Below are 26,956 nucleotides of genomic sequence, written 5' to 3' on the forward strand. Positions count from 1 at the left end.
TTTTGTCTCAAGATGCACACCTCTAGTGTTTTTTGTAAGGTATCTTTGTAAAAACTTCTTGATTGTCCTAGGGGTGGTTTCCCAGACAGGGATAAGACTAGTCCTAGACTAAAATAAATGAAAGAGCTGTCCAAACTATAAACAACTTGCACTGACAACTTAAAATACATCAGTGCCCTTTGTTTCGCTTAAAAATGCAAAAGTAGGAAGGCATATTTGTTAAAACTAGTTATATTTCCTAATTAAACTAAGGCCTAGTCCTGGTTTAAGATAATCCCTTTCCGGGAAACCACCCCATTATATAAATAAGGCCTAGTCCTGGATTAACCTAAACCCTGTTCTGGAAACCACCCCTAAATGTTTTAGTTTGTTCCAAAGGGTTTATGTGTAATTTTAATGCATATAAAATTATACAATAAAAAGTCCTCTTCTTTCTATGTATGGGCAATTCTATGCAGATTTCAACCTTATCATAAAAAGTACATTTTTACCCAAAAATGTGAAAATACTGAGTCTCCGATATCAATATTTGGTGGTTTAAATGCCCATGCAAAGTCTCTATTAAAGTTTTTAAAAAATCATAGTTAAGTAGAAATTTCAGAATTATTTGGTTAATAACAGACAAATGTCACATGCAAAACGTTGTTTCTTCCTTATGAATGAGTATACAACAATTAAAATTACATTTTCTTTTTAGAACCATCCTTTCTCCATTGTTTGGATATTATTGCTTCTGTTTTGTGGATTTTAATTCACAGAATTCCTACAAATTATGTTATCTTCCAGTTTCCTTTTTTGTGTCTAAAACATGAATACAGACTGATTTATTTTATATCTGGACACTATCATCTATGGGATTTTAATCATCAGGGTTTTAGGAAAATATAAAATGTAATAAATGCATTCTCTGTGAATTTATATTTCAAGTTATGATTGTAAAGTCCACATCCATAACACATAAAATATCATTCTAAAAATACAAAAACGCATCTAATGATCAACGTCGTGTTATTTCACCTACTTTCTGATGACCTCATAACCATCCGGCGTAACAGCGCCACCTATGTGACGTCTTTGGCCGTTCGACCAATCAGCGTTCAAGCCGTGCGACACTTCCTCGGGGCCGCGCGCAACCAAGCGGGAGCTGATCGCGCGGGTCGGAAGTCCGATTCCGATAGAGCAAAAAGAAATCAAAATAAAACATTATTAAATAAACACTGTCAAAAGTTTTCGAAAATGGATCATTACACAAAATAATAACGTGCGGATTGATAAAGCAGCGTTAGGACTGATATATGAGCGCACATAAGACGGATTCAGAGTGGCGCTGAGGCAGTTAGCTAATGTTGCTAACTCACGAGACCAACTCACTTTGACTTTCAGCCTTAACAGAAACATATATCTGAACTATAAACTCCACAGTCCGAGTGATTTTAAAGCAAAGCAGTGTGCGGGGTGTTGATAAAGGGTTATTTTAGTCTGTTACAGAGAGGATTTGGTCTTGTTTTTGGACGCTCGTGTTGTTGAGGCCTGCTGCATGAGCAGACAGTTTAACAGGTTAAATAAACTAGCTCGACTTGCACAGGTTAACGAATAAGACCACACCGATAGAGAAGTGGAAGATGTCGGCCCAGGCACAGATGAGAGCCATGCTGGACCAGCTGATGGGCACTAGCAGAGATGGTGAGTTTTTTTATTTCATTCAACTCAAAGCGAAAGTAAACTTCTGTTGGATTCAGTCAGTTGTGATTTGTTATAAGTGTCGATCATTTCTATTATGTGACATGACATGGTGAAATTAAATAACTCTTGTAACTCCTGAATCTTATGATTTGATGGGAATCATTGTTAAATCTGAATCCCGTGGCTCATTTTAATCCTAATTCACTTTATTTGACTGCTATGTTTCATATTCAATGAATCAGTTAATGTGACGTCTTGATGTTCATAATCTGACCTATATACTTTCTTTGGTTGTGTTCTCAGGAGACTCAATGCGTCAGAGAATCAAATTTACAGATGAACGTGTTTGTAAGAGTCATCTGTTGGAGTCTTGTCCACATGATATACTGTCTGGAACTGTAAGTGTTTTTGTAAACACTTTTTTACTTTTAATGTGTAGGGTTGGACAATATGGCTAAAGTTCCTATAGCCGAAATACTTCTACATTTTGGTCAATGTGGTATAAATCCGATAATGTTGATAAAACTTAGGAAGAATGGTAAAGAATTGACCACAACAAATGTTTGTACCTACAAACTTCTGAACAAATTAATTTGCCAAGTCTATGTAACCTCCTCCATAAAACGATATAATAATTTAAAAATGGTTTAAACAAATTGATGTCAATCTTAATAAAAAAATTTGCCTTCATACAAAATTAAATGTAAACTCGCTGTCAAATAAACATAAAGGGGGGAGCACAACGAGGCATTTACGCTGGCAGCCGTCATAACGGCAGGAGCTGGTGGTTTTTTTCTGCGCTGAGCGACACTTTGCAGTTTTTCTGTGCTCAGCTCGAGAGTTGAAAATTTTTCAACTTTGTGTGAACCGCTTAGCTTGTCAATGTCACTTTTCACTCAGCCATCCAATCACAGTGAAGGAGGGGCTGGACAAATATCACAACGCCTGCTGTTTTCAGCCGCGTTTAAACCATAGACTGAAAAAATATGGACATAGTGTCGTCACCCATCAGTGATAAATGTTGTAATGTAGGGGTTTTAAACTAATGGATTTCTTCAATCACAGTATTGACTTTCAAAGTTCCATAGTTTTGATCAATTTGCTATTATAGTAATATGTGTGAAAAAATTAATAAATAAGTGAAAGTGACCCTAAAACTTTTGAATAGTAGTAGGCTATTTAATGTTACATAAGATAGTTGGACAGAAAAATTAATATTAAGCTCTATTTGTAATTACATAGCAAGCTACATAATGATATATTAAATACTAGCATACTACATTATATACGTATTATACTCATAACAAGATGAGTGTCATAGCTGCGTACATGCCTTTATCTTTTGCACATTTCTCATCATTCCGTTTTCCGCACAGTTCATGGATGCTTGGCTAAGAAAGACGCCACAGAAGCGCGCTTTGAAGGAAGTAACACCTTGACCTGCAATTAACGTGCATTTTTAGATGCAACATGCGAATGCCCAGGGGACACTAATGTATATTGAAATATCACAAATGTGTTAAGAAACCATATCACCGTTATTTAAAAAAATTATTCGAAATATATTTATATTGAATTATTGCCCAGCCCTGTTAATATATATACTTTAGAGCTGGGGTCGGGCCCCCTTAAGAGATCCGATATGCTTTGAGCTCAAATAAATATACATAAAATGTTCCATTAATAATTTTATTTAATATTTTGCTCACTCCCTCTCAATGTCCTTGTCAACATAACGGTAAAATCAAAAGGAAAGATGGATGTAAAGTGTTTGGGGGGGATCATATTGTCGTGCATGTAGTTGGGTGGCTCCAAGGAATAAAGGTTGGGAACCACTGCTCTAGAGATGCACCGATACAAAATTTCTGTACTGATACTGATATTTTATTACTTATGACGTCTACAGATACCCATAATTTAGCTTTTTTCGTCCTCGTTTAAAGAATTATGATGTGAAATCCTTAAAAAAGCAAAGCATACAAACAACAACTTTGTTGTCATTGTCAACCAACTCAAAATGATCTGCCGATACCGATTATAAGCTGAAATATCAGTGCCTCCCCTGTATACTGATATCTTTGGTTATGACTGCATCGGTTAATAAATGCTCTTTATTTAATATAATGTTTATCATTTTGTTATTTCAGTCATGTGTCACCTGTAAAGTTTTCAAAGCTCTTTTTGTGTGTTTGTGAATGCAGCGCATGGATTTGGGGGAGTGTGTAAAAATTCATGATCTCGCTCTGAGGGCGGACTATGAGATTGCCTCTAAACAGCAGGAGTATTTCTTTGAACTGGATGTGAGTATGAACCCTTCAAACAAACTTGCCATGCATTCATAATCCATGTATTCATTTCCAAGTGGAAAGGCCGTTTCTGAAAGATCAAGACCTTGAGCACAACATATGTGTTTTAAAGCGTGGTCCGAAATGCAATAATTGGGGCATCTCTCCTCAGGCTACAGAGCACTTGCAGTCCTTCATCGCAGACTGTGACCGGAGAACAGAACTGGCCAAGAAGCGACTGGCAGAGACGCAAGAGGAGATCAGCGCAGAGGTCGCCGCTAAGGTAAATTTGCTTTTCTTCGTATATGTTAATGAGCTTCGTTAGGATTGGCTAATTGACTCCTGCGTGCATCTCACAGGCGGAGCGTGTACACGAGCTGAACGAGGAGATCGGCAAGCTGCTGGCGCGTGCGGAGCAGCTGGGCAGCGAGGGGAACGTTGATGAGGCCCAACAGGTGCTGGAGAAGGTGGAGAAGACTCGCACTCTGAAGAAAGAGGCAGAGGTGGGTTCAAAGGTCAAAGAGGGTCATGGTTTCTTTTGAAGCTGTGGAAGCTTCAAGTACACTCCAGATCCTTGTAGAGATTGACCGAATGTTTGTGTGTAGGACATCTACCGCAACTCCATGCCTGCCTCCAGCTTCCAGCAGCAGAAGCTGCGAGTCTGCGAGGTCTGCTCCGCCTACCTCGGCCTCCACGACAACGACCGCCGCTTAGCCGACCACTTTGGGGGAAAGTTACATTTAGGTTTCATCGAAATTCGTGAAAAACTGGAGAAGCTGAGGGTAAGATGATAGCATGCAGGATTGAGTCGGCGCAATCTCACTTAGGTTCTCATGGACGAACTGTTGTGCTTTCCAGAAAGCTGTAGCAGAGAAACAGGAGCGCATGCGGACGAGGAGACGGGAGGAGAGAGACAAGGAAGACGAACGAACCAGAGAATGGGAGCTGGAGAGAGAGAGGGAACGAGAGCGTGAACGCGAGAGAGAAAGAGAGCGTGAGAGGGAGAGGGAGAGAGACAGAGACCGAGAGAGGGACCGCAGGAGGTTGGTAACAACTCATTATTACTCCATAATGTTATTACTCAAGTCCACTGCTAAGATTCTTAATCCTATTCTTGCTTAATATGCATCATCTGTGTTATTAATAGGTTTATTACTCAGACACAACATTTGCTCAGACAATATGGTCAGTGCACTCTAAAAACAAATGGTGCTAAATAGCACCAAAAGTGGTTCTTTGCTCGTAATCATAGATTAACTGTTTTTAGTGCCATATAGCAATGGTGAAGCACCTGTGTAGAACCATATAGTGCTATGTAGAACCATATGTGGTGCTATATGGCCCCCATATGGTTCAAATGACACACACAGTACTTCATTAACTTTTTCGTGGGACTTTTTCACTATAGTTGTTATATATGTATCAGCTTTTGTGCTACACCCTCATGCTTAACTCTTTCCCCGCCAGTGTTTTTAAAAAAAAAGAGTTGCCAGCCGGTGCCAGCATTTTTTATGATTTTCACAAAAGTTTAATGCCTTCCAGAAAAATGTCTCATTTAAATATTTAATATACCATATATCAAATGAAAGAACAAACTCTCTGCTTTTTATTTGTTCTCTTTTATCACCTCTCAAATATGGGTAGGGTTTACTTTTGAGCAAAATGCTGAGATATTTGCATTTTTGATCAAATTGATAAAAGGAGTTTTGTTAGAGATCAGATTCAGAGCGATGATCAAAACATACACAGAGTTTTTACTGTTTTTGGATCAGTGGATGCTTAAGTGTTTTATAAGTTGGGTAAGAGCACCACCTAGTGGATAATAGCTGAAATATGGATTGCCGTAAAAACTCGTCATTGGCAGGAATTAGAGCCCGACCGATAAAGGATTTTGAAAGCCGATACCAATACAAATGTTTGTTGGTTTGAAAATCATATTTTTTTATTCTTTTTTTTTTTCAGAAACGCGCAACAAAAGATTTCCCTAACATTAGTTATTTGTAGTCATTTATGAGTTTTAACTAAAATAATATGATAATGCATTTTAAAAAGAAACTTGTTTCTTTTATTGTCACAGCAGAACAGAGGAACATCAAAATATATTAAAGTTCTGATAAATAAAATGTATAAAAATACAAACTTAAGACATGAAACGTAAAGGCCTTTGAACAAAAACACAAAAACAACCAAATAAAGTTACCAGTTTTAAAAGACTTGGTTCATAAATATAACTTTGAATAGGACTGGAGACAAATTCTGTTAAGTTCTGATAAATAACAACAACAGCAAAATTTAAATTGCTGATCACTTGACACAGGCAGTAGCTAGACGCCTAAATCTGGACCCCACCAGCAGCTACTGGTTCAGAGCGCTCTGTCAAAAACACCAACAGTGAGGAAATCTAATGAAGGCTGTTTCGTTCGTTTTTTTTTTTATATTAATTTATCGGCTATTATGAATGCCGATAACGATAGTTTGGAAAATGCCTAATATCGGCCTGCCGATATATCGGTCAGGCTCTAGCAGGAATCCATTTTCTATTAAATGTCAAGGAAAGAGTAAAAAGGGATGTTAAGCTAGACCACAGCTTTGGTTTTAGAAAACGAAAAGGGCAATAAAATCATCCTGATATTTAGGATGATCCTTATTCAGGGTTCCCACGGGTCATTGAAATCCTTGAACATTTTTTAATCTGGGAGAAGTTTTTGAAGTTTTTGAAAATATACATACATAGATACAGGTCATTGAAAGTGCTTGAATCTATTTTATGCAAGAAGTTTTCTGGAAAAAAATCCATATTATTCCCTGTGTAGTGTAGGATAATATCATAAAAATTGTAGACTTTTTAAGCACACATGCTAAACTGTTAACTGCTTATATCTTCTGTATGCGAATGTTGATTTATACCAAAATGCTTTTTTGAATAGTTGTGTTTGACAAATGAAAACGTCTCGGGTTACGTATGTAACTGTTGTTCCCTGAGAAGGGAACGAGACGCTGCGTCTCCCTTGCCATACTTCCTGTGTCCCTGTAACGTCGTCTTTGGCAATATTTCAGATAGCGATAAACTTCCTGGATCCAGCGTCACCCTGTCTTTGTCGTTAAGCCTCACCATTGGTTGAATTTGATGTACACATTCAGACGCACTTACCCCTGGAGGCGTCCCCAAAGTGTCATCGCAGTGACGCAGCGCGAGTTCCCTCAAAAAGGAACTGTAACAATGTATCTTAAAAGGAACACAATGTAACCTTGCTCTCACTTGAAATGTGTCCCCACATTTAGTTTTTGAATTTGAGGGTATTGGACCTAAAAAGTCCTTGAAAGGTCCTTGAATTTGAAGTTAACTAAGGTGTGGGAACCCTGATATATGTTGTCTATCTCTTTTCCAGGGATGGAGGAAGCTCATCCTCTCATCGCTCTCGGCGACACCGTGAAGATGGCGAGAGGAGAGAGGACCGAGAGAGGGAGAGGAAACACGGCCACAAAGATCGCCATCGTTCTCGCTCTCACTCGCACAGGAGCAAAAGGAAGAGGTACCAAAACATCTCGCTTACATTTGCTCTATAGGAACTTCTGACATAAGTCACCTTTTACTCTAGCTAGGTACAATTATTGTGAATCTCTCACTCCAGGTCTTCACACACGAGGGATGGCGAGCACTCTCAGTCTCAGGAGAGATTGAGGGAGAGCGACCCAGAAGAGAGATGGAGAGATAACGGACAGAGGGACATGGAGAAAGAGAGATCCCCCTTCGCACCAGACCTGAGCCGAATGAGAGAGCGAGAAAGATCGGTCTCACTGGAGAGAGATCAGCGCTCCAGCTCAGAGGAGAGGGAGTCAGGAGAGATCTAGAAGCGAAAACTGAGAGAAATGAAAGAGAGATACTTTTACATACCGTAGCTTCTGTTCCCTCTTCTGTCTATAAACACAAACACTGATTTGTCAATAACCGGATTTGAGTGCAGTCTGGTTATTTATACATCAGTAAAGCCGAGCGGCGACGGAGACAAAGCCAGTCACAATGTACCGAACGTTTGCGAGCGAGACCGCCTCCGATATAAACACCACAGTTACACGTTGTGCGATCTAGTTGATCTAATTTAGTCAGCAAACCAAACGAATAGCTGATGAAAGTTTTTTGTGTGTGTGTGTGAACAGGATGAAGGAAATGCTTGAATAACAAAACCAACACTGAAGATGTCTTTCGTCATTTTAACCTGGCTCATCTTTATTTTTTTTTTTGCTTTTTAAAATGATTTTGATGTGGATATTATTTTTCATAGGTATTTTTCCCTTGTTTATTTTGATATGGATTTAAACTCAGCCTGAGTTTAAAAGTGATGTTTTTCCCATATAAACCAAACCACTTATTTCTCTCAGAACCACACACATTGGTAGCTTGGCTTACGAGCAAACTTGTCTTTCATGGTACAATTTAGTATGCAACATTTTTCTTCTTTTTATCACTCTTTCATTTTGCGGTGTTGAGAGGCTGTCTTGAAACTTCAGCTTGCCATGCAATTGTGCTATGAAACAATAAATTTGTTGCTTTGATTGTTTATGTGAAGTGTTTCAAGCCTTTCTTTAAAAGTTTATTTGTGTACATATTCATGTAAAATAATAGAATTAATTGCCTGTTTCTACAAGGCTGTGAAAGAACGCTGCTAAAGCTTTAAGTAAAATGATACAGAAAGGTAAAAGCCAGAGAAATTAGTGATACGTGGTTCATTATGACGTCATCAGGTCTCCAAAAGCCATTTGTTGTGACGATATGCATACATTAAAAAAAATTGTTTTGACTTGCAAGCAATTTGTTATAGCTCAGTGGTCTGTCCCTATCAGAAAACATTAACATATTTTATATCAATAAACACTTGGCTGTATTTAAACCTTACTTTAGTTACTTCATGGTTCAGAAATAAATTGGACGATGAAAGTCAGAGAAAGTTAGTGGGAAATTCTAAAGACGTCTCTATACATCTGTGACTTGACTAGTTTTAGTCAAAAGTTACTAAAAATTGCCAAATAAATGTAAAAATTTAATTCTTTTAAAGGTAAGTAGAGCCAATCATATGGTATCTATATTCAGCAACAAAAGTTGCTACATGACTATCACTGCTTTCAGATCAAAGTACCGCGAGAGGGCAGCTGCGAGCGATGTCGCCGGCTGTTGACGTCACCTGTGGGAGGTTTGAAAAGAGGCGCGAGGAAGAAGCCGCTCGTGAAACAGGAAGTTCAGGAACAAATGATAATAAAAATAAACAGTCAATGAAATAAATGAAGAATAATTTAAAGTGAAGCAATATGGCGCTCCTGACACCGTACAGTAAAGTCCCTGAGTTAAACACCGCTACTATTCTCGTGAGTATTGTTGTTATATCAGTAAAAATAACATGAGGTTGTGTTTATCATGATTATATTAATGGGTCGATTATATTTTTACTTTAACAGCTAATTGAAAATGAAGAACAGCTGCAGTCCAAACTCGCTAATGTCATTGTGCAGTATGAGAAAGAGTTCAACGTTAATGTGTGAGTGTTATGTTTGTGTATCTATCTGTCTGTCTGTCTGTCTGTCTGTCTCTCTATATTTCCGTTTTATCTTACTGTCTCTGTCTTTCTGTCTGTCTGTTTGTCTTTCGCTCTCTTTCTATTTGTCTCTCTATCTTTGTCTGTCTGTCTATTTATGTATCTGTCTGCCTGTCTATGTATTTCCATCCATCTATCTATCTTTTCTGTCTGTCTGTCTGTCTGTCTATTTATGTATCTGTCTGCCTGTCCATGTGTTTGCATCCATCCATCTATCTATCTTTTCTGTCTGTCTGTCTGTCTATTTATGTATCTGTCTGCCTGTCTATGTGTTTGCATCCATCCATCCATCCATTTATCTTTTGTGTCTGTCTGTCTGTCTGTCTTTTGTGCCTGTCTGTCCATCTGTCTGTCTGTCTATTTATGTGTTTGCATCCATCCATCTATCTTTTGTGTCTGTCTGTCTGTCTGTCTATCTATCTATCTGTCTATTTATGTGTTTGGATCCATCCATCCATCCATCTATCTATCTTTTGTGCCTGTCTGTCCATCTGGCTGGCTGTCTATTTATGTATCTGTCTGCCTGTCTATGTGTTTGGATCTATCCATCCATCCATCCATCTATCTTTTGTGCCTGTCTTTCTATCCATCCATCCATCCATCCATCCCATCCATCTGTCTTTTGTGCCTGTCTATGTATCTATATCCATCCATCCATCCATCCATCCATCTATCTTTCTATCTTTCCTGTCTGTCTGTCTGTCTGTCTGTCTGTCTGTCTGTCTGTCTGTCTGTCTGTCTGTCTGACTGACTGACTGTCTATGTATTTGTATCTATCTATCCATCCATCCATCCATCCATCCATCCATCTATCTATCTTTTGTGCCTGTCTGTCTGTCTGTCTGTCTGTCTGTCTGTCTGTCTGTCTGTCTGTCTGTCTGTCTATTTATGTATCTGTCATGTCTGTCTATCTATCTGTCTATCTATCATGTCTGTCTGTCTGTCTGTCTATGTATCTTTGTCTGTCTTTCTATTTTTGTCCGTCTGTCTGTCTTTACTTGTCAAAATTCACGGTAAATGTGTTTTCTTTCAGACGGTTGGCCAGGAAACTTCCTCTGCCCGTTGAGAACAAGGAATCTCGACCACGTATTGATTTAATAGTGTTTATAGTCAATCTGCTGTCAGAGCGCAGGTACAACACTCATTTACACACACATCACACTTTCACTTTAAGTATGAATGAATTTTAATCTCTTTTTCTCTTTCTCTCTCTTCAGTCTTCAGTCTGTGGAGAGCTCCCTCAGTCATCTCCATTCCGACTGTTTCCTGGGCAAGTTGTGTTTCCTGGTAACTGATGGTGGGTCCTTTTTTTTACACAAAAAAAACTTACATAATAGTGTCCTCAAAGCAACATATTGCAAATATTCATTTGAGCACACCTTATTATCTTACTTAAAATTACCATGGTATGAAAAGTAAGCCGTTGCAGTATTCATTCCTTCATGTTTTTCATGATAATTATGAAAGGTTTCCCCAACAATTTTGCCCTTGGAAAGGCACTAGTAGGGTTTTTTTTCAAGATGCTTTTTGTGCGTCTTCAGCTCGCTGTGGCTCTCACACGCAGGACCGGCTGGTCAGTGTCAGAAAACTGGCTGCTTCACATCACTGTCCTGTTCTCTTTGCTGAACACAGGGTAAATACACACACAACACTGCAAACAATGATATAGGATATTACAAGCTTGAGCACGGCTACGCCTTACAGTTTAAAGACCAATTATCAATGGATAAAGACTGCTGATTCTCAGCGGGAGGGGCTCTGTAAAGTGTCACCTGAGGTGCTTCACGCTGCTGTAAACATGTTTTTTAGTGCAGTTTGAGCTTAAGAAACAAGCCCTGTATCATAAATCTGCCAAACTTGACAGTCTAGTGGCGTGACTTTTCACTTTAAATGGACACATTTCACTTTAACTACTGCATCAGATATATGTGCCACAGGAAGTAACCTGTCTCTCTCACACACAGACAGCAGATGGCGTACACGCAGCGTCCATGCGGCTTCTCAGCATTTTAAAGGTGTCTGCGGGAATGTCACCCATACCAACTACTGCCCTCTATCTCTCAACACTGACCCGCTGCTCTGCCACATCTGAGCAGGAAGAGGACTGATCCCAGATCAGTTTATTATAGAAACTCTGTTACTGATATCCTCCTGACTTTGCAGATATGGACAGTGTTTGTGTCTGCGCTCTATTATGGCTGGGTTATTTTTAAGCAATGTTGGGTAAATATCGAACAGCACACACCATTGGGTTAAAATTGACCCAATGCTGGGTTGTTTAAACCTAAATGCTGGGTTATTATAACCCAGGGGTGCATAACAACAACCCAGCATTGAGTCATTTTTAACCCAGCGTTGTGTTCTGGCCAATATTTAGCCATTATGGGTTAAAAATAACTCGGCCATGTGTCATTTGTCAAATTGTGTTTATATTCACATCACTTGGGTCCTCAAGGGGGAGCCATTGGAGAACTGATGTTAGGCTTCAGATATACTTTATAAAAATGTTTGTAAATAAAATGGTGTTTTTCTGTTATGCATTCAGTTTTATTTTTCATTGTTCTTGTGATTGGTTAAATAAGTTTAGTTTGATCTATGAGATCATACTAAGTTTATTGTATGAGTGAGACTTGATATGGCCTGTAAATTATAGACACAGGGCTCCCACGGGTCATGCTTTTTCTGGAATATCATGGCTGTTTTAAAGGTCTTTTCCAGACATTGAAAGTTAGGGAACTTTATATTTTTTTAGGGCTGGGAAAAGATTAATCGCGATTAATTGCATACAAAATAAAAGTGGTTTTTTTTTTCATAATATATGTGTGTGTACTGTGTGTAATTATTGTGTATATTTAACCACACACACATACATATATTCATCTCAGATTTGTTTATTTATATATCAATTTGTTTTAATTTATAATATATAGAATATAGAATATATAAATATATATGCACATGTAAGTGTTTCTTAAATACATACATGAATGTGTGTGTATTTATATGTACATAATAATTACACACAGCACACACTGATATATTATGCAAAAAAAAATATAAAAATTTTTTGTATGCGATTAATCTTTTCCCAGCTCAAATTTTTTTATCCAATGATTTTAGTTTGTTGCTTTAAATTTTAGTTTTCATTTATCAAAATGTAATCCGCTGGTTAACTTGTGACGTAAGGAATACCATTTTCGAGTCCAAGCTGTTTATTGGCACTGTTTGATGCATTTTAGCTACATTTTTATAAAATGGTGTACACTACTTTATCACATCATCATGGAAATTCAGTTTTTTAGTCAGGGTAACGTCAAGAAATTTGACTTTATTTTAAAATATACTCAAGATGGCAGCAGGTACGCATGCAGGGGCTTTGCTCTTCCAGTGTTCAATTTTCGTTGTACAGCTGTACAATAAAGCTATTCTAGTCTATTTAGTGAAACTCCTAAACCCCAAGTATTTATCCAATATACGTGACTTGTACGCATGTACCATTATAAGGTGATTACAATTTGTGCATTGTTACTTGACTATATTATCAGATTTACGAATGGGCAAGAAAATCCTATGAGCTTAAATCGAAGGAGGGACTTGAGCCATTTCTTCAGAGATTATCAGAGACCCATGGGTGGGCACTAAACTCAGACCCCCTAAGCAACTTTATTTCCAGGTATCAAACTTAGTTTTAGGGTTTTCATGAGTATTATACTCTATTTGAGATATCTAAGGGTCTTTTTCTACCCATTGTTAGCTTCTCATCACTTGGTGCTGTATTAGGGTGCACTGCAGTAACCTCGCCTTCAATTACACACCGCCCCCCTTTTTCCCTAACTTCTTCGCTCTTGCGTTTCCATGACAACCTCACCTGTTGCAAACCAATCCTATCTGTAACTCGAGTATTCAATGATGAACGTTCTTTGCAGTGAAATGACAAAAAGGCCTCCTGGCATCCTACCTACTGCTACTGTCTTTCAGATTTGCTCGCTTGTGACTGACCTCATTTGACAATCTCTTCATTGACCACTTCATGCACGGGTTCAAACTCCTGATATCCTCTTAACCCAATCCACACATGCTCAGCCATGGCTTATGGTTAAACAGTTTATGGGAACAAAAGAAAAATCTGTCATTTTAATATTTTCTCATGTGGAAAGCTTTCAGTGACATGTTGGCTTGCTATCACTAAAAAAACATGCAACTTGCCCTATAGTTTCGAATCTTGACTGAAATCTTTATTTTTAATCACTGAAAATTGCATGAAATTATGAAGGGTTTAATATTTACTAGTGTAGTTCACAAGTCGTAATTTACATAGTAAGAGACCGATTTATTGCAGTGGTGCGTATATCGGTCAATATTTGACCTTTTATTATCGGCAACGGCCAATAAACAGAGGTGCCAAGTAACCAAGTAGAAATATTTCATAACGTTATTTACTTATTTTCAGGCGCTGTGTAATATCATTGCACCTGCTGCAGCCATGTTACGGCAGCAAAGTCCTCGGTTATTACGCCAGTTTGAGAGTATAGTTCCTGGTCATATCGGCCCCGAAAATCGCAACTTTTAATTTTATGTCGGTCTTAGTACACGATGTAAATACAGAAGAGTCAAGTTTTAAATAGGAAAAATATCGAAACTCTTTGGTCATTTTTTAGCACGATGCTAATGGTCTAATCAGATTCAATGGATTATGCTAAGCTATGCTAAAAGTGTTACCGCCAGACCCGGAGATCAGCTGAATAAATTTCAAAATGGTAAAAATCAAATGTTTAACTCTAGGGGAGCTGGAAAATGAGCCTATTTTCAAAAAAGTAGTGTGTCCCTATGAGAACTCGAGGGAAATGTCCCAACCAGGCCCCTAATTTCAGTCAATTATTGGCAATATTGTAGTAACCTGGTAACGTACTAATAATGGTAAATGCTGTGTTTGCTATAACTAGGTACATGCCAAGACCTGCTATGGTTTGCTTGCTAGCACAAGGCTATGATTCAATGTTGCAAACTCGTTTGGTGGGCTTTGCGTGAGATTTGAAATTAGACTTTAACCAAATGTTATCCGGGCTTATTTTATTACAATATGCAAAGTTCCAATAGAGATTACTGATGACATGCATTCGAAGTTTGACTTTTTTGCACCATTATAATGCTTGTAGGCAACTAGTCGTCATATATTTTGCTCCACGAAACGCGTGTTAATGCTCAGTATACACATATATGTTTTTATATTCTAAATATATTTGCATTGTACTAAAATGTGTTCATTTTTAATGAGCATATATGCATCTGAAACAGGTAGCCTAGTGCAACATTTTAATATATCATTAAAGTCATTATGGCCTTTAGAAACATATTTTTTTTTTAGGTGTGGTAGTGCACAATAGGCACATGTGCTTTTGTCAGTAATGGCTTTTTTTTCATTATATTACTTTTACTCTTATACTTTAAGTAGTTTTGAAACCAGTACTTTTACTTGAGTAAAAAGCTTGATACTTTAACTTCTACAGAAGTCTTTTTGAACCCTAGTATCTATACTTAGACCCGAGTAATGAATGTGAAAATTGTTGACACCAGTGCCAATAAATCTTTTCAATCGGCCAAAAAACATTTCTGTTCTTTAACCCTGGAGAACCCAGGAAAATCCAAAAAACCTATTAATTCTATTGAACAAATTTGACCCCGTGGGTTCTCCAGGGTTAAATCTATCATTTCTAATACAAAGACGTTCAGATGTAAAGTCAAGTCGGACCGACAGTAAAATGCAAATCGTTATTCATGTTTTAGCATGACATTATGTTGTGTTACACAGATCAACACACAGGCATGCTGCAAAATCTTTAAAAAAATCGTTCTCAATATCGGCATCGAAACCCATATCAGTCGATCACTACCGCACTCATAAAAAGGTACAAGATGATGACGTCACTGGGGCAGTACCTTTCCAAAAACAACACCAATACAATAATAAGTGTTGTTAATTATAAGTACTTAGTACTTATGTATTATTACACTGTAACAGTGATGCCCTAAAGTGTAACCACACTCAAGTGACATTTTAATTAAATTTTAAGAGACACTTAAAAGGGATAGTTTAAAATCCTAAACTGTATACATTTCTTCGTTCTGCTGATTACAATCGAAGATATTTTAAAGAATGTTTGTAAGCAAAAAGACCTGGGGCACCATTGACTTACAAAGTCGGAAAAAATATTACTATGTAAGTGAATGGTGCCCCATATCTTTTTTTTGTGTGAACTATCCCATTAAGGATGCAATTGCAATATTTCACGATTCGCGCTGTCTAGGATGTAAACATGCATTTGTGTTTTTTAGCCTAGACGGTTTGCTTTAGTAAAACTTCTATTTTCGTTACTTTCTTCAATCTGATCTTTTTATAGTTATAAAAAAATATGGACAGAACAGCTGTTTTTGTTCATTCACGGTTGTTGGGTTGTGTTCCTTGAACTGCCCGGCATTCATTGAAGTCCTTTACAAACACATCTCCAATGTGGCCATATCCCAAGAGACCTGCCTTTGTTCTGCATCGCTCACACTCCACATTCATTTACTGAATAATGCAGACGGTGTGTGTGTGCATGCTGAGAGACTGTCGGAACATGTCAACAGGGTGATGCGTTCTTTACCGCACGTACCACTTTTCCCCTTACTGTACTACTTTATTTAGAAACGGGTGCTGAAGGTGTGAAAATGACTTTGGGGTAATTATTAGTGGAAGTCATACATCAATCATACTATAGCTCATGTTACTACATGAGAATAACTTTATTGCATTTTACAAATCAACATGAAACCTGGCACGAGACGTATGCATCGAGTGATGCTTTGCATGATGCAGTGTGTTAAGGAGAGTTATTACTTTTTAAAGTGATACAGTTATTTTATAAGTAAACATCATCTGGTTTTTCGATGCAATTTTTTTTTTTTTTGAGGGGGGCAGGAAGTGTTTGTGTTTGCGCAAAACGTGACGTCAAGCCGCTGTAATGTAATGTAAATTGTAAAGTACAGTATATGCATGAACAAGCTACATTGCGTGTTTTGGTTCGTGTGTGAACAGGCACCCTCCAGGGAGCCCAAGATATCTCAGTTTCCTGCCCTGCCTTTTCCTTTCACTGTAGATAATGCAGGAAGACACTGAGCTTCCCTGAAAATCAAACACACAAATACACAATGGAGACATGCACTCACACACACATTTACTCGGGGAATGGTTAAAAGTCCTCAGAAACCAAATGCTCCCCCTTCGACAGACCTGGAAAACAAAGGTCTTATTGTAAGCGAGAGATGCAGTTTGTAGCAACCTTCTCAGACGGGCCTTATTCGCAGCTTAGGAAGCTTAATGGAGTCATTTGTTATGTGCTCACCCTGTGACACATCAAAAAGCATATGTGATCAAATACTTGCGTACGTTAGAGTATGCAGACAGCTGCACCGTGCACGTCGGCCAGCTTTGACACATGTGCGTGTATAAAATCTAAAAACAGCTAAAAGAGTGCGATGCAAGGTCAGATCCCTGTACGCTTTGACCCCGGCTACGTGCTGGAGAGAAAGCAGTTAACGGAAGGTCGAGTGAGACAGAGTCAGAGTGGGAAAATGAAAAGAGAGAGAGCACAACGGTAAAGAGGGCGCTGGATGACTGTTGGCACGTCTGATTTTACAAACCCACTTGTGAATAAAGCCCTCATGCTTAGTGCACATCATCCATAGGCCGGTCATGTGATCAAAGCAAACCTTAATCTCTAGTGGGTAAACAGATTTCAGCATATAAGCGTTGGTTCAATTCACCACCTCTGTGGCGTTAGTCACGTCCGCAGACCTCTGATAAGACTGCTGGAATGAAGTTTGGTGGGTAGGGACGACTGAAAAAGCTCAGCTAGTGTCTGCAGATTAACTTCACTAATGACCTTATAGTTCAGTTCCCCGGGATAAAAACTCCTTAGAAAGGGAAAAAGAAAAATAATGGGAGATCTGGTTTTGCAAACTTCCACAATAAAGTTTAAGGGTCGCCGAAGGGCATAGTCGTAAGTAAATCTCGTTCAAGACAGAACTTGTGTGCATCAGGCCATGAAACTTGCGCGCATGATTAACCACCAGATTACTATAAATCAAACTAACACCCACACACACACACACATAATTGGCTGTGAACGTTATTAATGCAAATATTATGTGGTATTTTATTTAAATGACAGCTGTTTAGTGCTGGTGTTTCGAGGAAACATAGGCTCTCTTCTCATGTGACAGGTTTTGTGGTTTAATGAATGACAAAGTGAAAATGTCCTTGAGGTTTTTAACATGCATGACAATCAAAGACAACTGCAAGTTTTTTTTTCAGCAGGTAACTGCAAAGTTTATTGATACGTTTTGATTTACAAAAGGTTGCTGATAATCGTGAAAAAGAATAAAGCAATCTGCGTGCAGAGAAGCAATGGTCCTTCAAAAAAGAGAAACAAGCTTTGATTTGTACACTTTCTTTTTTAATGTAGTCATCATTGCAATCACTGTGGTATTTCATTATACACGGTTAATCCGAAACAAATTAACATGCACGCTTGTCATTTTCACAGACGTTTAGGCGTATCCTCCTGAGACCCTAACGCACCTTAAAGCCACAGTCGCCGTAATGACATCATCATTAAGATCATGTGACATTCAAACTTGATCTCATTCAGAACCAAAAACATAAACAGGAATAGCTATATAAGTGATTTCTTGTTCTTTTGTAGACAAATTTAAGGCAATTTAATGTTATTGGCTTGCTTCGTTCTATTTGCAAATAACATGTCAAGCGCTAATATGCTCCCATTTTCCTGCGTACTAAACCCTGCTGAGGTTTGGTCTCATTTAACCAGCATATCCGATTTCTTTGTAGTATTTGTCGATGTCACCAATGACAACTTCCATCACTCTTTTCAGAGCGGCCTGGCCAGCGCCATCAAGTCCGGCCCTCTCGGCCATCACCTTAACCAGGACTTCGGTGATGAGCTGTCAAGAAAAAGAAAGGAAAATAATGTTTTGTTTTGCACATTTTTTCAAAACCGATATAAGGTTACTGGATGCTGCCTCCCTTTTTGAATTTGAAACATAGCCTGAGAACACAACATCAATGAAAGCCATTGTGTGTCGTTACCTTGAAGTTGACGAGGGGGATCTTATGCGTGTTGGCGTGGGTGGTGGCCAGAGGTTTGAGGACCGCAGCATGATCCCCCTTGGCTCTCAGAAGTTCGGCAAGCTTCTTCAGCACGGTGGCGCCGTGGGCTGCAACGGCCGCGTTTCCTGCCAAATCCCCCTGACTGATCCCAACAAACTTTGGGAATAGCTTCTGAGTCTCAGGGTGCTCTTTGAACAACCTGGATATGGAGAAAGAGCGAGAACATCAGTCGAGCCAGAACTTTAAAAATTCATCAGATGTTTGATTCGATACTGACCGGGTCAGAACTTCTCCTCCAGTGCCCGTGTAGTCGGCCTCTACTGGGCCCCAGCATTTCAGAACCAGGTCAAAGTCAGACATTGTCTAAACATAAGCAGAGATGACCTTTAAACATGTGTCAATATTCTGCTACTGAATTGTTTTCCTAGTTTCAGGCTCCAGTGGTCTGGAGCTACTAAATGACCTTGAAGATTTCCACGCTCATAAATCTCATTAATATAATTATACAGCAATAAATCAGACAATTGACCCTACAATTTGAAAAACTGAGCTGTGACTTAAAAAAAAAGAAAGTTTACATTTTTTTCCCTAATCAATTCTACCATAAAAATGTTTTGATTTGACAATATTTACAGCATTAAATATTAAAATAATGAAATTAATGCCTATCTTTTCAGAAAACGACACAAACAAATATAAAAGCTCACCCAAGCTACGTACCGTTATCAGCGAGTGCTCTGAAGAGTCTTAAGTGTTCGTGGGTTTGGAAAAGTCTCCAAAAAGCCTCATAACATCTCTGATTCCCCACATGGTCCTTTTATACACCCTCTATCTGAGATCCCCACCTCTAACCTGTCAATCACATCATTCCTCCCCAGTCATGAAATGTTAACTCCGCCCCTCAGTCTCCCCAACAGTAAGCGCACACACATAGCCAGTGAAAGTGGAGCACTCTGGGATGTTCAGATTTCATCGTTTTATTATTCCACAAGCTCCAGCATGCAGAGAACTTTGTACAAAGCATGTCGTACAATGTATACGTGTGATTTGAAATCAAGTCAAACTTTAATTATTTTATTAAAGTCAGTTCTGTTTTGATTTTCATTTGTATGTTTTGATTTTCTTTGTTTTGATTTTCATCAGTATGTTTGCACCGTCACAATTGGTGTCAAAACTGCCAACAGTTTGCAAACTGGACATCAGTCTGATGTGAGTGTGAATGGATACAGCCTATGCATTTTTGGCTGACATACAAGAAAGTAATGGGAAAACAATGACCGACACGTGTGTGAAACAAACGCAGGATAACAAAAACTAACATCCTGAAATAAAATAAAAGCAATCCAGATCCATTGGTCTATTGTCCTTTGACACGACTATCCTATGACCCCCTTTTTCCTTCGTCAGTCACCAGACAGGTGTATTAATAGCATGCGTAGTCCTGCTTCTGAAAACGTACGTGTGTGTCTCTGTGTGTGTTTGGATAAGGGAAGAGCCCACTGGTTCAAAGACAGTTCAAGATCAGATGGAACCCTGCTAAACGCGCCAAACCCTTATCAGAAACATTAGAGATAACAAAAAAAATTAAGATTGTTATCTATGCCCCTATGTTTTAGCTTAAGAGAACTTTCTTAAGATGCAGATTATTTGTATGCAATCTCAAACTGGTTTGGATGAAAACATGTGAATAACTACATAAAAAAGAGACTATGTATCGAAGAAGAATACAAAGAAATGCTTTTGCAGGACAATTATCACTGAGAAAAAGAGAGATGGGTGAATGAGAGACAGAAAGGACTGTGAAATAAGAGTACACTGTGGCTGACTAGTTGTCACCAAATGCAATTTTTGGTATCTGATGTGAGCCACGAGTGGTCTGGCAAGAGATGGCATGTATTTATGGACTTGTATTGATGTGTTTTGTATTAGAGCGCCATCTGGTGATTAAACTGTGAAGGTGCTACAGGATGTCCGGCGGAACTTCAGTTCGTACGTTTAAGTACAACTAACAGACATTGCGTTGTTTCGGTGATATATTTTATTGGATTTAATACACACAAAAAAATTATGAGTTGGAAAGAACATTATCATTTGACAGGTATATAATGCGATGCGAAAGCAAAACAGAAACGTTTACAAACCTTTTCACTTTCAGTCAGAAAAAAAGTCTTCGTATGTCGGGAAACGCAGTAAAAATGTCAATCTGAATAAACTCATCTATAATTTACTAAATATAATAAAAATATATAATTCCTGAAAATTGTCCACCAACGTGCAATATTTAAAATTAAATAATTGTGTAATATATTCAAAAAATGATAATAAATCAGAGTCCATTCGCTTGGCTGTCAGGACTTTTATTGTGACGGGTTGCGTGAAGAACGCGACTCATTATCGTCTCTTATTATTCACGTTTCCCTGTCGGTCGGCCATTTTTGATTTGTATTTGGACCCCGGTTCCGTTCGTTTCGCTCTGACAAACAGGTTTTATTCCCAAAAAAACAACGGATAACCACAGAAGATACGTCTCGAAACGTAATCGTCGTTGTTGTAGAGAAGAAAAAGACATATAACACTTATAAACAAGGAGTTTTTGTAAGCTGTCCGTCATGAATCCTGAATAGTAAGTTTGTGTGAAGAAAATCGCTGATGACACATCAAACATATCACGTGCTGTCGTGTTATATTTTTATTATTAACAATAATCAACTTACATTAACGGGAATATTTATTTGATAGCCATGTTTATGAATGTTTTGTTATTAGAAAAACAAGTTGTTGTTGGTCCTGATCAGCCGGCGACGCGGTAACGTTACATATCAAATGATATATTTTTAGGTCTTTATGTATTAGTTTTATGTAAGCTATGTGTAGTTATTAGTAATAATAATCATATATATTTAATGTCACGTTGTTTTTCATGAGCTCACTCTCTTTTCCGACACACAGAAAAAGTGCCACGTCGTTATTGAGTTAAGATTAAACGGATGTAATGGTTTTATGAACTTTAAATACTAAAGAATCATCTTTATCAAGAAATGAAATGATAAATCTTATAGATGATCGTCTTGTATGGTTATGAAAAGTGAGGAAGGCCTCAGAGTTTTTCTTGAGGACCTGTTGAGATATTTAAAGCCACCTTTGATCAACACCATAGTAATGAATGATTCATGTACCGTGCACGAGTCACTCCAGGTTACTTAGCAAAGATACTACGATAATGCAAGGTTTTATAAAAGCATGTTGTAGGGGATTCTCACCTGACAGAAATCTCATATGGGGTCACGTGACATCCCATCACACCCTTCATTTGGCTGTTCAGTCACTGCTGTGGTGATAAACGCAGGCTATGTGTGATAAGTTAACATATATGTTATTAATGTGTTATTAAGCACTGATAGGTGGGATAACTTCTTCTCTGTTTTCCCGTAGTGACTACCTGTTTAAACTTCTTCTGATTGGAGACTCGGGTGTTGGGAAGTCTTGCCTTCTGCTTCGTTTTGCTGTAAGTTATTCGCACACACGTTAGGGCAGATAGTGGTTGTTATTGCACAAGTGTACTGCGATCAAGCCGCCAAGAAGGTCAATGTAAATGGGACATATCATGAAAATCTGACTTTTTTATGTTTAAGTGCTATAATTGGGTCCCCAGTGCTTTTATTAACCTAAAACATGTGATAAAGAACAACCCAGTAACTTAGTTTTGGTAAACCATTCTCTGCAAGCACGTAAAAAATTAGGTCATTGAAATTTGTCTCCCCTTGTGATGTCAGAAGGGGATAATACCGCCCCTTAATCTGCACTATCCAATCACGACACTGCCATTTAGTGCAGAGAGAAAGAGAAAAAAATAATTGACAGCTTAATTGAGTTTGAATTTTAATAAACCACCATTATGTTGATCAGTGTTTGCATGTAAAAGGACACACCCAAAAATGGCACATTTTTGCTCACATCTACAAAGTGGCAATTTTAACATGCTATAATTAAATTAAATACAAATAGTATTTTGAGCTAAACTTCACCAAAGATTTACTGTACATCTTAAAAAGTCTTTTGAACCTTTCTCAGGACGACACATATACAGAGAGCTATATCAGCACAATCGGAGTGGACTTCAAAATCAGGACGATAGAACTGGATGGAAAGACCATCAAACTACAGATCGTAAGTGCTTGGAGTCCCAAAACGTACTCTTTATGTGAACATAATTGGTTTACAAGCTCAATGTCGTGCAAAAATGGTTTCTTGACACTACTCAAGTAAAGCAAACGTCCACAAACAGAGCTGTTTGTTTTTCTTTCCTTGCTATTTTGAGTTTTATGTGACACAGATGCAATGCATGCGATTTATGTATGCAATATATTTTAGTGTAAATATTGATGTTTTTGTTTTACCACCAGTGGGACACTGCAGGCCAGGAGCGATTTCGTACCATCACGTCCAGCTACTACAGGGGAGCCCATGGGATCATTGTTGTTTACGATGTGACGGATCAGGTGACCAAATATTCTGTCATAGCAACACCAATATGATTAATCGGTTTTAGGGGTGGGCAATAATTAGCCTGCGATTCTCATGCGTATCTCATCAGTAAAGCCGGTTTTGTGATAAGTAGTAAATCGCCATCACCTGCCTTCAAATGGAGCGGCATTTAGTACACAGAGCTGTATTTCACCGAAAAGCTAGGCAAAGTCGTGTTCATAATCGTGGACAAATTGCCTCCGATAATGTATGCGATTTTGCCTAACTTCTCGTTTAAATACTGCTAATGCCGCTCCATCTGAAAGCAGGTGATGGCGATTATAAAGCTTGGACATTTTAGGATTGGGTTAGGTTCAGGGTTGGTACCTAGTAATTACAGAGTAACACAATAAGTAGTACATGGTATGTACAAGCGGAACTGGACTGTTAGTGCTTTGTTGCTTATGTTTTTATCTGAATGTGTTTTGGGTTCAGGAGTCTTTTAATAACGTCAAACAGTGGCTTCAGGAGATCGATCGCTATGCTAGTGAAAATGTCAACAAACTCTTGGTGGGAAACAAATGTGATCTGACCACGAAGAAAGTTGTGGACTACACAACAGCGAAGGTATGCAATCTGTCCGACACTTAGCTAAAACATTTAATACATTTCTCTACTGATGTGTGGTCACGTGTGTATATCATCATTTTTATAAGTCTTTATACAGAGTCTTAGTTAATAATACAAAAGCAAATGTAATACAATAACAAACAAGATTATTTTTTACCACTTTTTTTGTGGTAAAAGCAATGACGCTAATTCAAAACTGCGATTGCCAAGGAAAAAAAACGTGTCTTTGCATTTAATCCCGCGATGCTTCGCGTTGAGTGTGTATGCAGGATAAGTAAATAAATATAGGTATTAGAACAAAAAAAGTGGTAAAAATTAATCTTGTTTGTTATTGTATTACATTTGCTTTTGTATTATTAACTAATACTGTTTGTGTATTTGAATTGACTTTGTATGTAATCTACTTGCGCAAATTGTTGAATTTGCATTTTGTGTGTATGCCTCATTACAATGACATCTACCGATACAAATAGTTTTGCTTTATGATTCTTATTAAATCAAATTATTATGTCATGCACACAAACAGCAATTTTGTTGTCATTGTCGCCCAATTCAAAATCCAACAGCATGACATTAGATGTGTTTTTTCACCCCTTTTGATTGCCAGGACATAATTTGCCCCGATCATCACTTGTTTTTAAACAATTTGCTGGTGTCCAATAGTGGGGAAAATTTTTATACCGATTATCGGCTGATATATCGATGCATCTCTAAACTTTTATTTTATTAATAAATTAAGAGTAGTTGTTTGCTTTGTGTCCATAAAGTCTCAAATAGAAAGTGAAAATAATCAACTGTGATGATGTAACTGTAATGATATGTATTTTTATCTTTACTATGTAGTTAATTAACTAGGTTATCTTAAAATGGCTATTATCACATAGTAATTTAATGACAAAACATTTTCTATTGAATAACTGATAAGTGTGATGTATAAGGTTGTGGTCGCTTTTTGAGATGAGTTTGTTGCTGTATTTTTCTCTCAGGAGTTTGCAGACACTCTGAGCATCCCGTTCCTGGAGACGAGTGCAAAGAGCTCCACTAATGTAGAGCAGGCCTTCATGACCATGGCGGCTGAGATCAAGAAGAGAATGGGACCCGGGGCCACAGCAGGAGGGGCGGACAAATCCAACGTCAACTTTCAGAGCACGCCAGTGAAATCGTCCGCTGGAGGGTGCTGCTGAGGCCCTGATGCTTTACAAGCAAACAGATGTCCCAATAACATCATCGAAACAACAGTAACATTACCTACCGTATACCAGAGCTGATTGAGCAGGTGGAGAGAGTATGTGTGTATGTGAGATTGTGTGTGTGTGTGTGTGTGTGTGTGCTTGTTTGAATGTGAGTGTGTGCGTGTGTGCGTGAGACTGTGTGTATGTGAGTGTGTGTGTGAGAGAGAATTAAGGACTAAGAAAAGTAATGATAATGAGAGGATCAAATTAAACATTGCCTGATATTGTATCATGCATGCAAATAGCTGCATGACCAAACAAACACTTTCCCAACTGTTTCATACTTAAATCTGTCACAGAACCTCAATTGTTGGGGTTAAACGTCTTAAATTCTTTAGGTCCATTTAGACAAAATTCCAGCACTTCGGACGATGATGTCCCGTTATCAATATTTTTAAAGGACCACAGCTAGATTTGGCTTTGAACTTCCTCATCTGACCTATCAACAGAGGATTGGACTGTGAGGTCATGATTGACCTCTGAATTGTGGGTTCCTTTACTGTGGATCCCAGTGCGGTTGCTACGGTGACCGCTTCCTCAGCTTCTGCCTTCAGTTTGGTGGATCATTTGCCCATTTGGGCAATCGTTGTTTATCATTTGCATTATATTTTAGTTGGGCTTTTTAGGATTTCAAGATATTGGTCCTCTGAACGCAGCGGATTTTGTGTAATAATTAAAAAAAATATACGAATCAAAACTTGACACACCAGCTGCCCATTTAAAGTTATTTAGAAGTCAAATCTAGCAGTTGCTTTTGCAGAAACTATGTAATATAAATATATATATGATGTATATTGGACTTAATAAAACTGTCAGCATTTGTTTACCAACAGCACAAGATCGTCACTGTAACACCAATGCAGGCACTATATCAGATTAATGTATAAATGTATCTACGGTATATAAATGTAATCACTCACGTGCTGATTTACATTGAGTGACAAATGACAGAAAAACAAAAAGTCACGGAGAATAGTTAAATATGTAAAAAAAATAATCTTTTCAAAGCTAAAATATTGCTTTTCTCTTGTATTTTTTGTTTTCTTTTATGTCACACAATGTTTAAACTATGAAGGAAATGTTTAATAAAAATGGTTTTAACTGGAACATTTTGTATTATTTAAAGATGACTCTAGCTGTGTTTCCCTTACTCGCCAAATTGCGCAAATTAGTTTAGTATATAAAGCACTATTAAAACAACAGAGCATTGCGTCAAAGTGATGTACAATTCTAAAATAGTTAATAAAAAGAAACCACAGCATCATAACATATAAACAACTTAAATAAAACCTTTTGAAATGGCGAATCCAAAATGTGCACAATTGAAACATCAATTTTGCATAAAATATATATGCTCGGTTGAGGTGGTTTTTCAGGCAATTCGAAAAAGAATGTATCGCAAAACTGCAGTGTTTTTTGCAGATTTACAAGTCACATGGTCATTCTTTAAATATGGCACGGTATGTTTGGTTGTAAGACCAGACCGAAGAGGTGTGTTGTGACAAGAACCGACAAGTGCATGACGTTAAAATACCGCAGGAGCGATTTGAAAGTCGACTGGTTTTATGCTACGTACACACCAAATGCAGGGCATCACGTTACTTGCTCTAGATTACTCACGCGATTTAACGTCGTGTAAAAATTTTCGCTCGAGTTGAATATTTACAACTTAGGCGAATAGCACGTGTTTTTGCGGCAAACGCTCCGCCCATATCACGTCATTCGCATCGGCCCGCAAGGAAGCGTCTTTGCATTGACTTTGTATGTAATCTACTCGCGCAAATCGTTGAACTCCCGTTTGGTGTGTATGCCCGATTATACCTTCACGCTTTCACAGTAATTTTAATGTAATTCGCATGTCAGTCCATTTTTGTCGCATGACAAAACCACAGCATCATAACATTT

General features: G+C 38.1%; 4 protein-coding genes across 5 annotated transcripts; 3 read left to right on the top strand and 1 right to left on the bottom strand.

The window, feature by feature from the left end:
• The first annotated feature begins 1,103 nt into the window (after positions 1 to 1,103).
• LOC135785637 (putative RNA-binding protein Luc7-like 1) lies at positions 1,104 to 8,529 on the top strand. Its single transcript, XM_065295058.2, has 9 exons — positions 1,104 to 1,683; positions 1,987 to 2,081; positions 3,885 to 3,983; positions 4,141 to 4,251; positions 4,328 to 4,471; positions 4,574 to 4,750; positions 4,827 to 5,011; positions 7,358 to 7,501; positions 7,601 to 8,529. Exons 1-9 carry the CDS (start codon positions 1,623 to 1,625, stop codon positions 7,818 to 7,820), a joined length of 1,236 nt encoding a protein of 411 aa, XP_065151130.1. The 5' UTR covers positions 1,104 to 1,622; the 3' UTR covers positions 7,821 to 8,529.
• A 468-nt stretch (positions 8,530 to 8,997) lies between these two features.
• Positions 8,998 to 12,082, top strand: pane1 (proliferation associated nuclear element). The gene is made up of 6 exons (XM_065274361.2): positions 8,998 to 9,329; positions 9,420 to 9,499; positions 10,590 to 10,688; positions 10,774 to 10,853; positions 11,098 to 11,189; positions 11,521 to 12,082. Exons 1-6 carry the CDS (start codon positions 9,273 to 9,275, stop codon positions 11,662 to 11,664), a joined length of 552 nt encoding a protein of 183 aa, XP_065130433.1. The 5' UTR covers positions 8,998 to 9,272; the 3' UTR covers positions 11,665 to 12,082.
• A 5,815-nt stretch (positions 12,083 to 17,897) lies between these two features.
• On the bottom strand, positions 17,898 to 19,592 carry mb (myoglobin). Of its 2 annotated transcripts, none has more exons than XM_065295060.2 (4): positions 19,446 to 19,592; positions 19,003 to 19,088; positions 18,705 to 18,924; positions 17,898 to 18,559 (listed from the first exon to the last, which is right to left on the bottom strand). In XM_065295060.2, the coding sequence occupies exons 2-4, from the start codon at positions 19,083 to 19,085 to the stop codon at positions 18,419 to 18,421; spliced, it is 444 nt and encodes a 147-aa protein (XP_065151132.1). In that variant the 5' UTR covers positions 19,086 to 19,088; positions 19,446 to 19,592; the 3' UTR covers positions 17,898 to 18,418. The 2 variants fall into 2 exon arrangements, with proteins under 2 accessions (XP_065151132.1, XP_065151133.1); XM_065295061.2 differs by having other exon boundaries at positions 19,433 to 19,457.
• Positions 19,593 to 21,134: 1,542 nt separating this feature from the next.
• rab1aa (RAB1A, member RAS oncogene family a) lies at positions 21,135 to 26,158 on the top strand. Its single transcript, XM_065295059.2, has 6 exons — positions 21,135 to 21,348; positions 22,158 to 22,230; positions 22,797 to 22,892; positions 23,129 to 23,224; positions 23,685 to 23,816; positions 24,806 to 26,158. The coding sequence occupies exons 1-6, from the start codon at positions 21,335 to 21,337 to the stop codon at positions 25,001 to 25,003; spliced, it is 609 nt and encodes a 202-aa protein (XP_065151131.1). The 5' UTR covers positions 21,135 to 21,334; the 3' UTR covers positions 25,004 to 26,158.
• Positions 26,159 to 26,956: the final 798 nt, after the last annotated feature.

This window comes from Paramisgurnus dabryanus, chromosome 4 (genome assembly GCF_030506205.2).
Source record: "Paramisgurnus dabryanus chromosome 4, PD_genome_1.1, whole genome shotgun sequence".
Lineage (NCBI taxonomy): Eukaryota > Metazoa > Chordata > Actinopteri > Cypriniformes > Cobitidae > Paramisgurnus > Paramisgurnus dabryanus.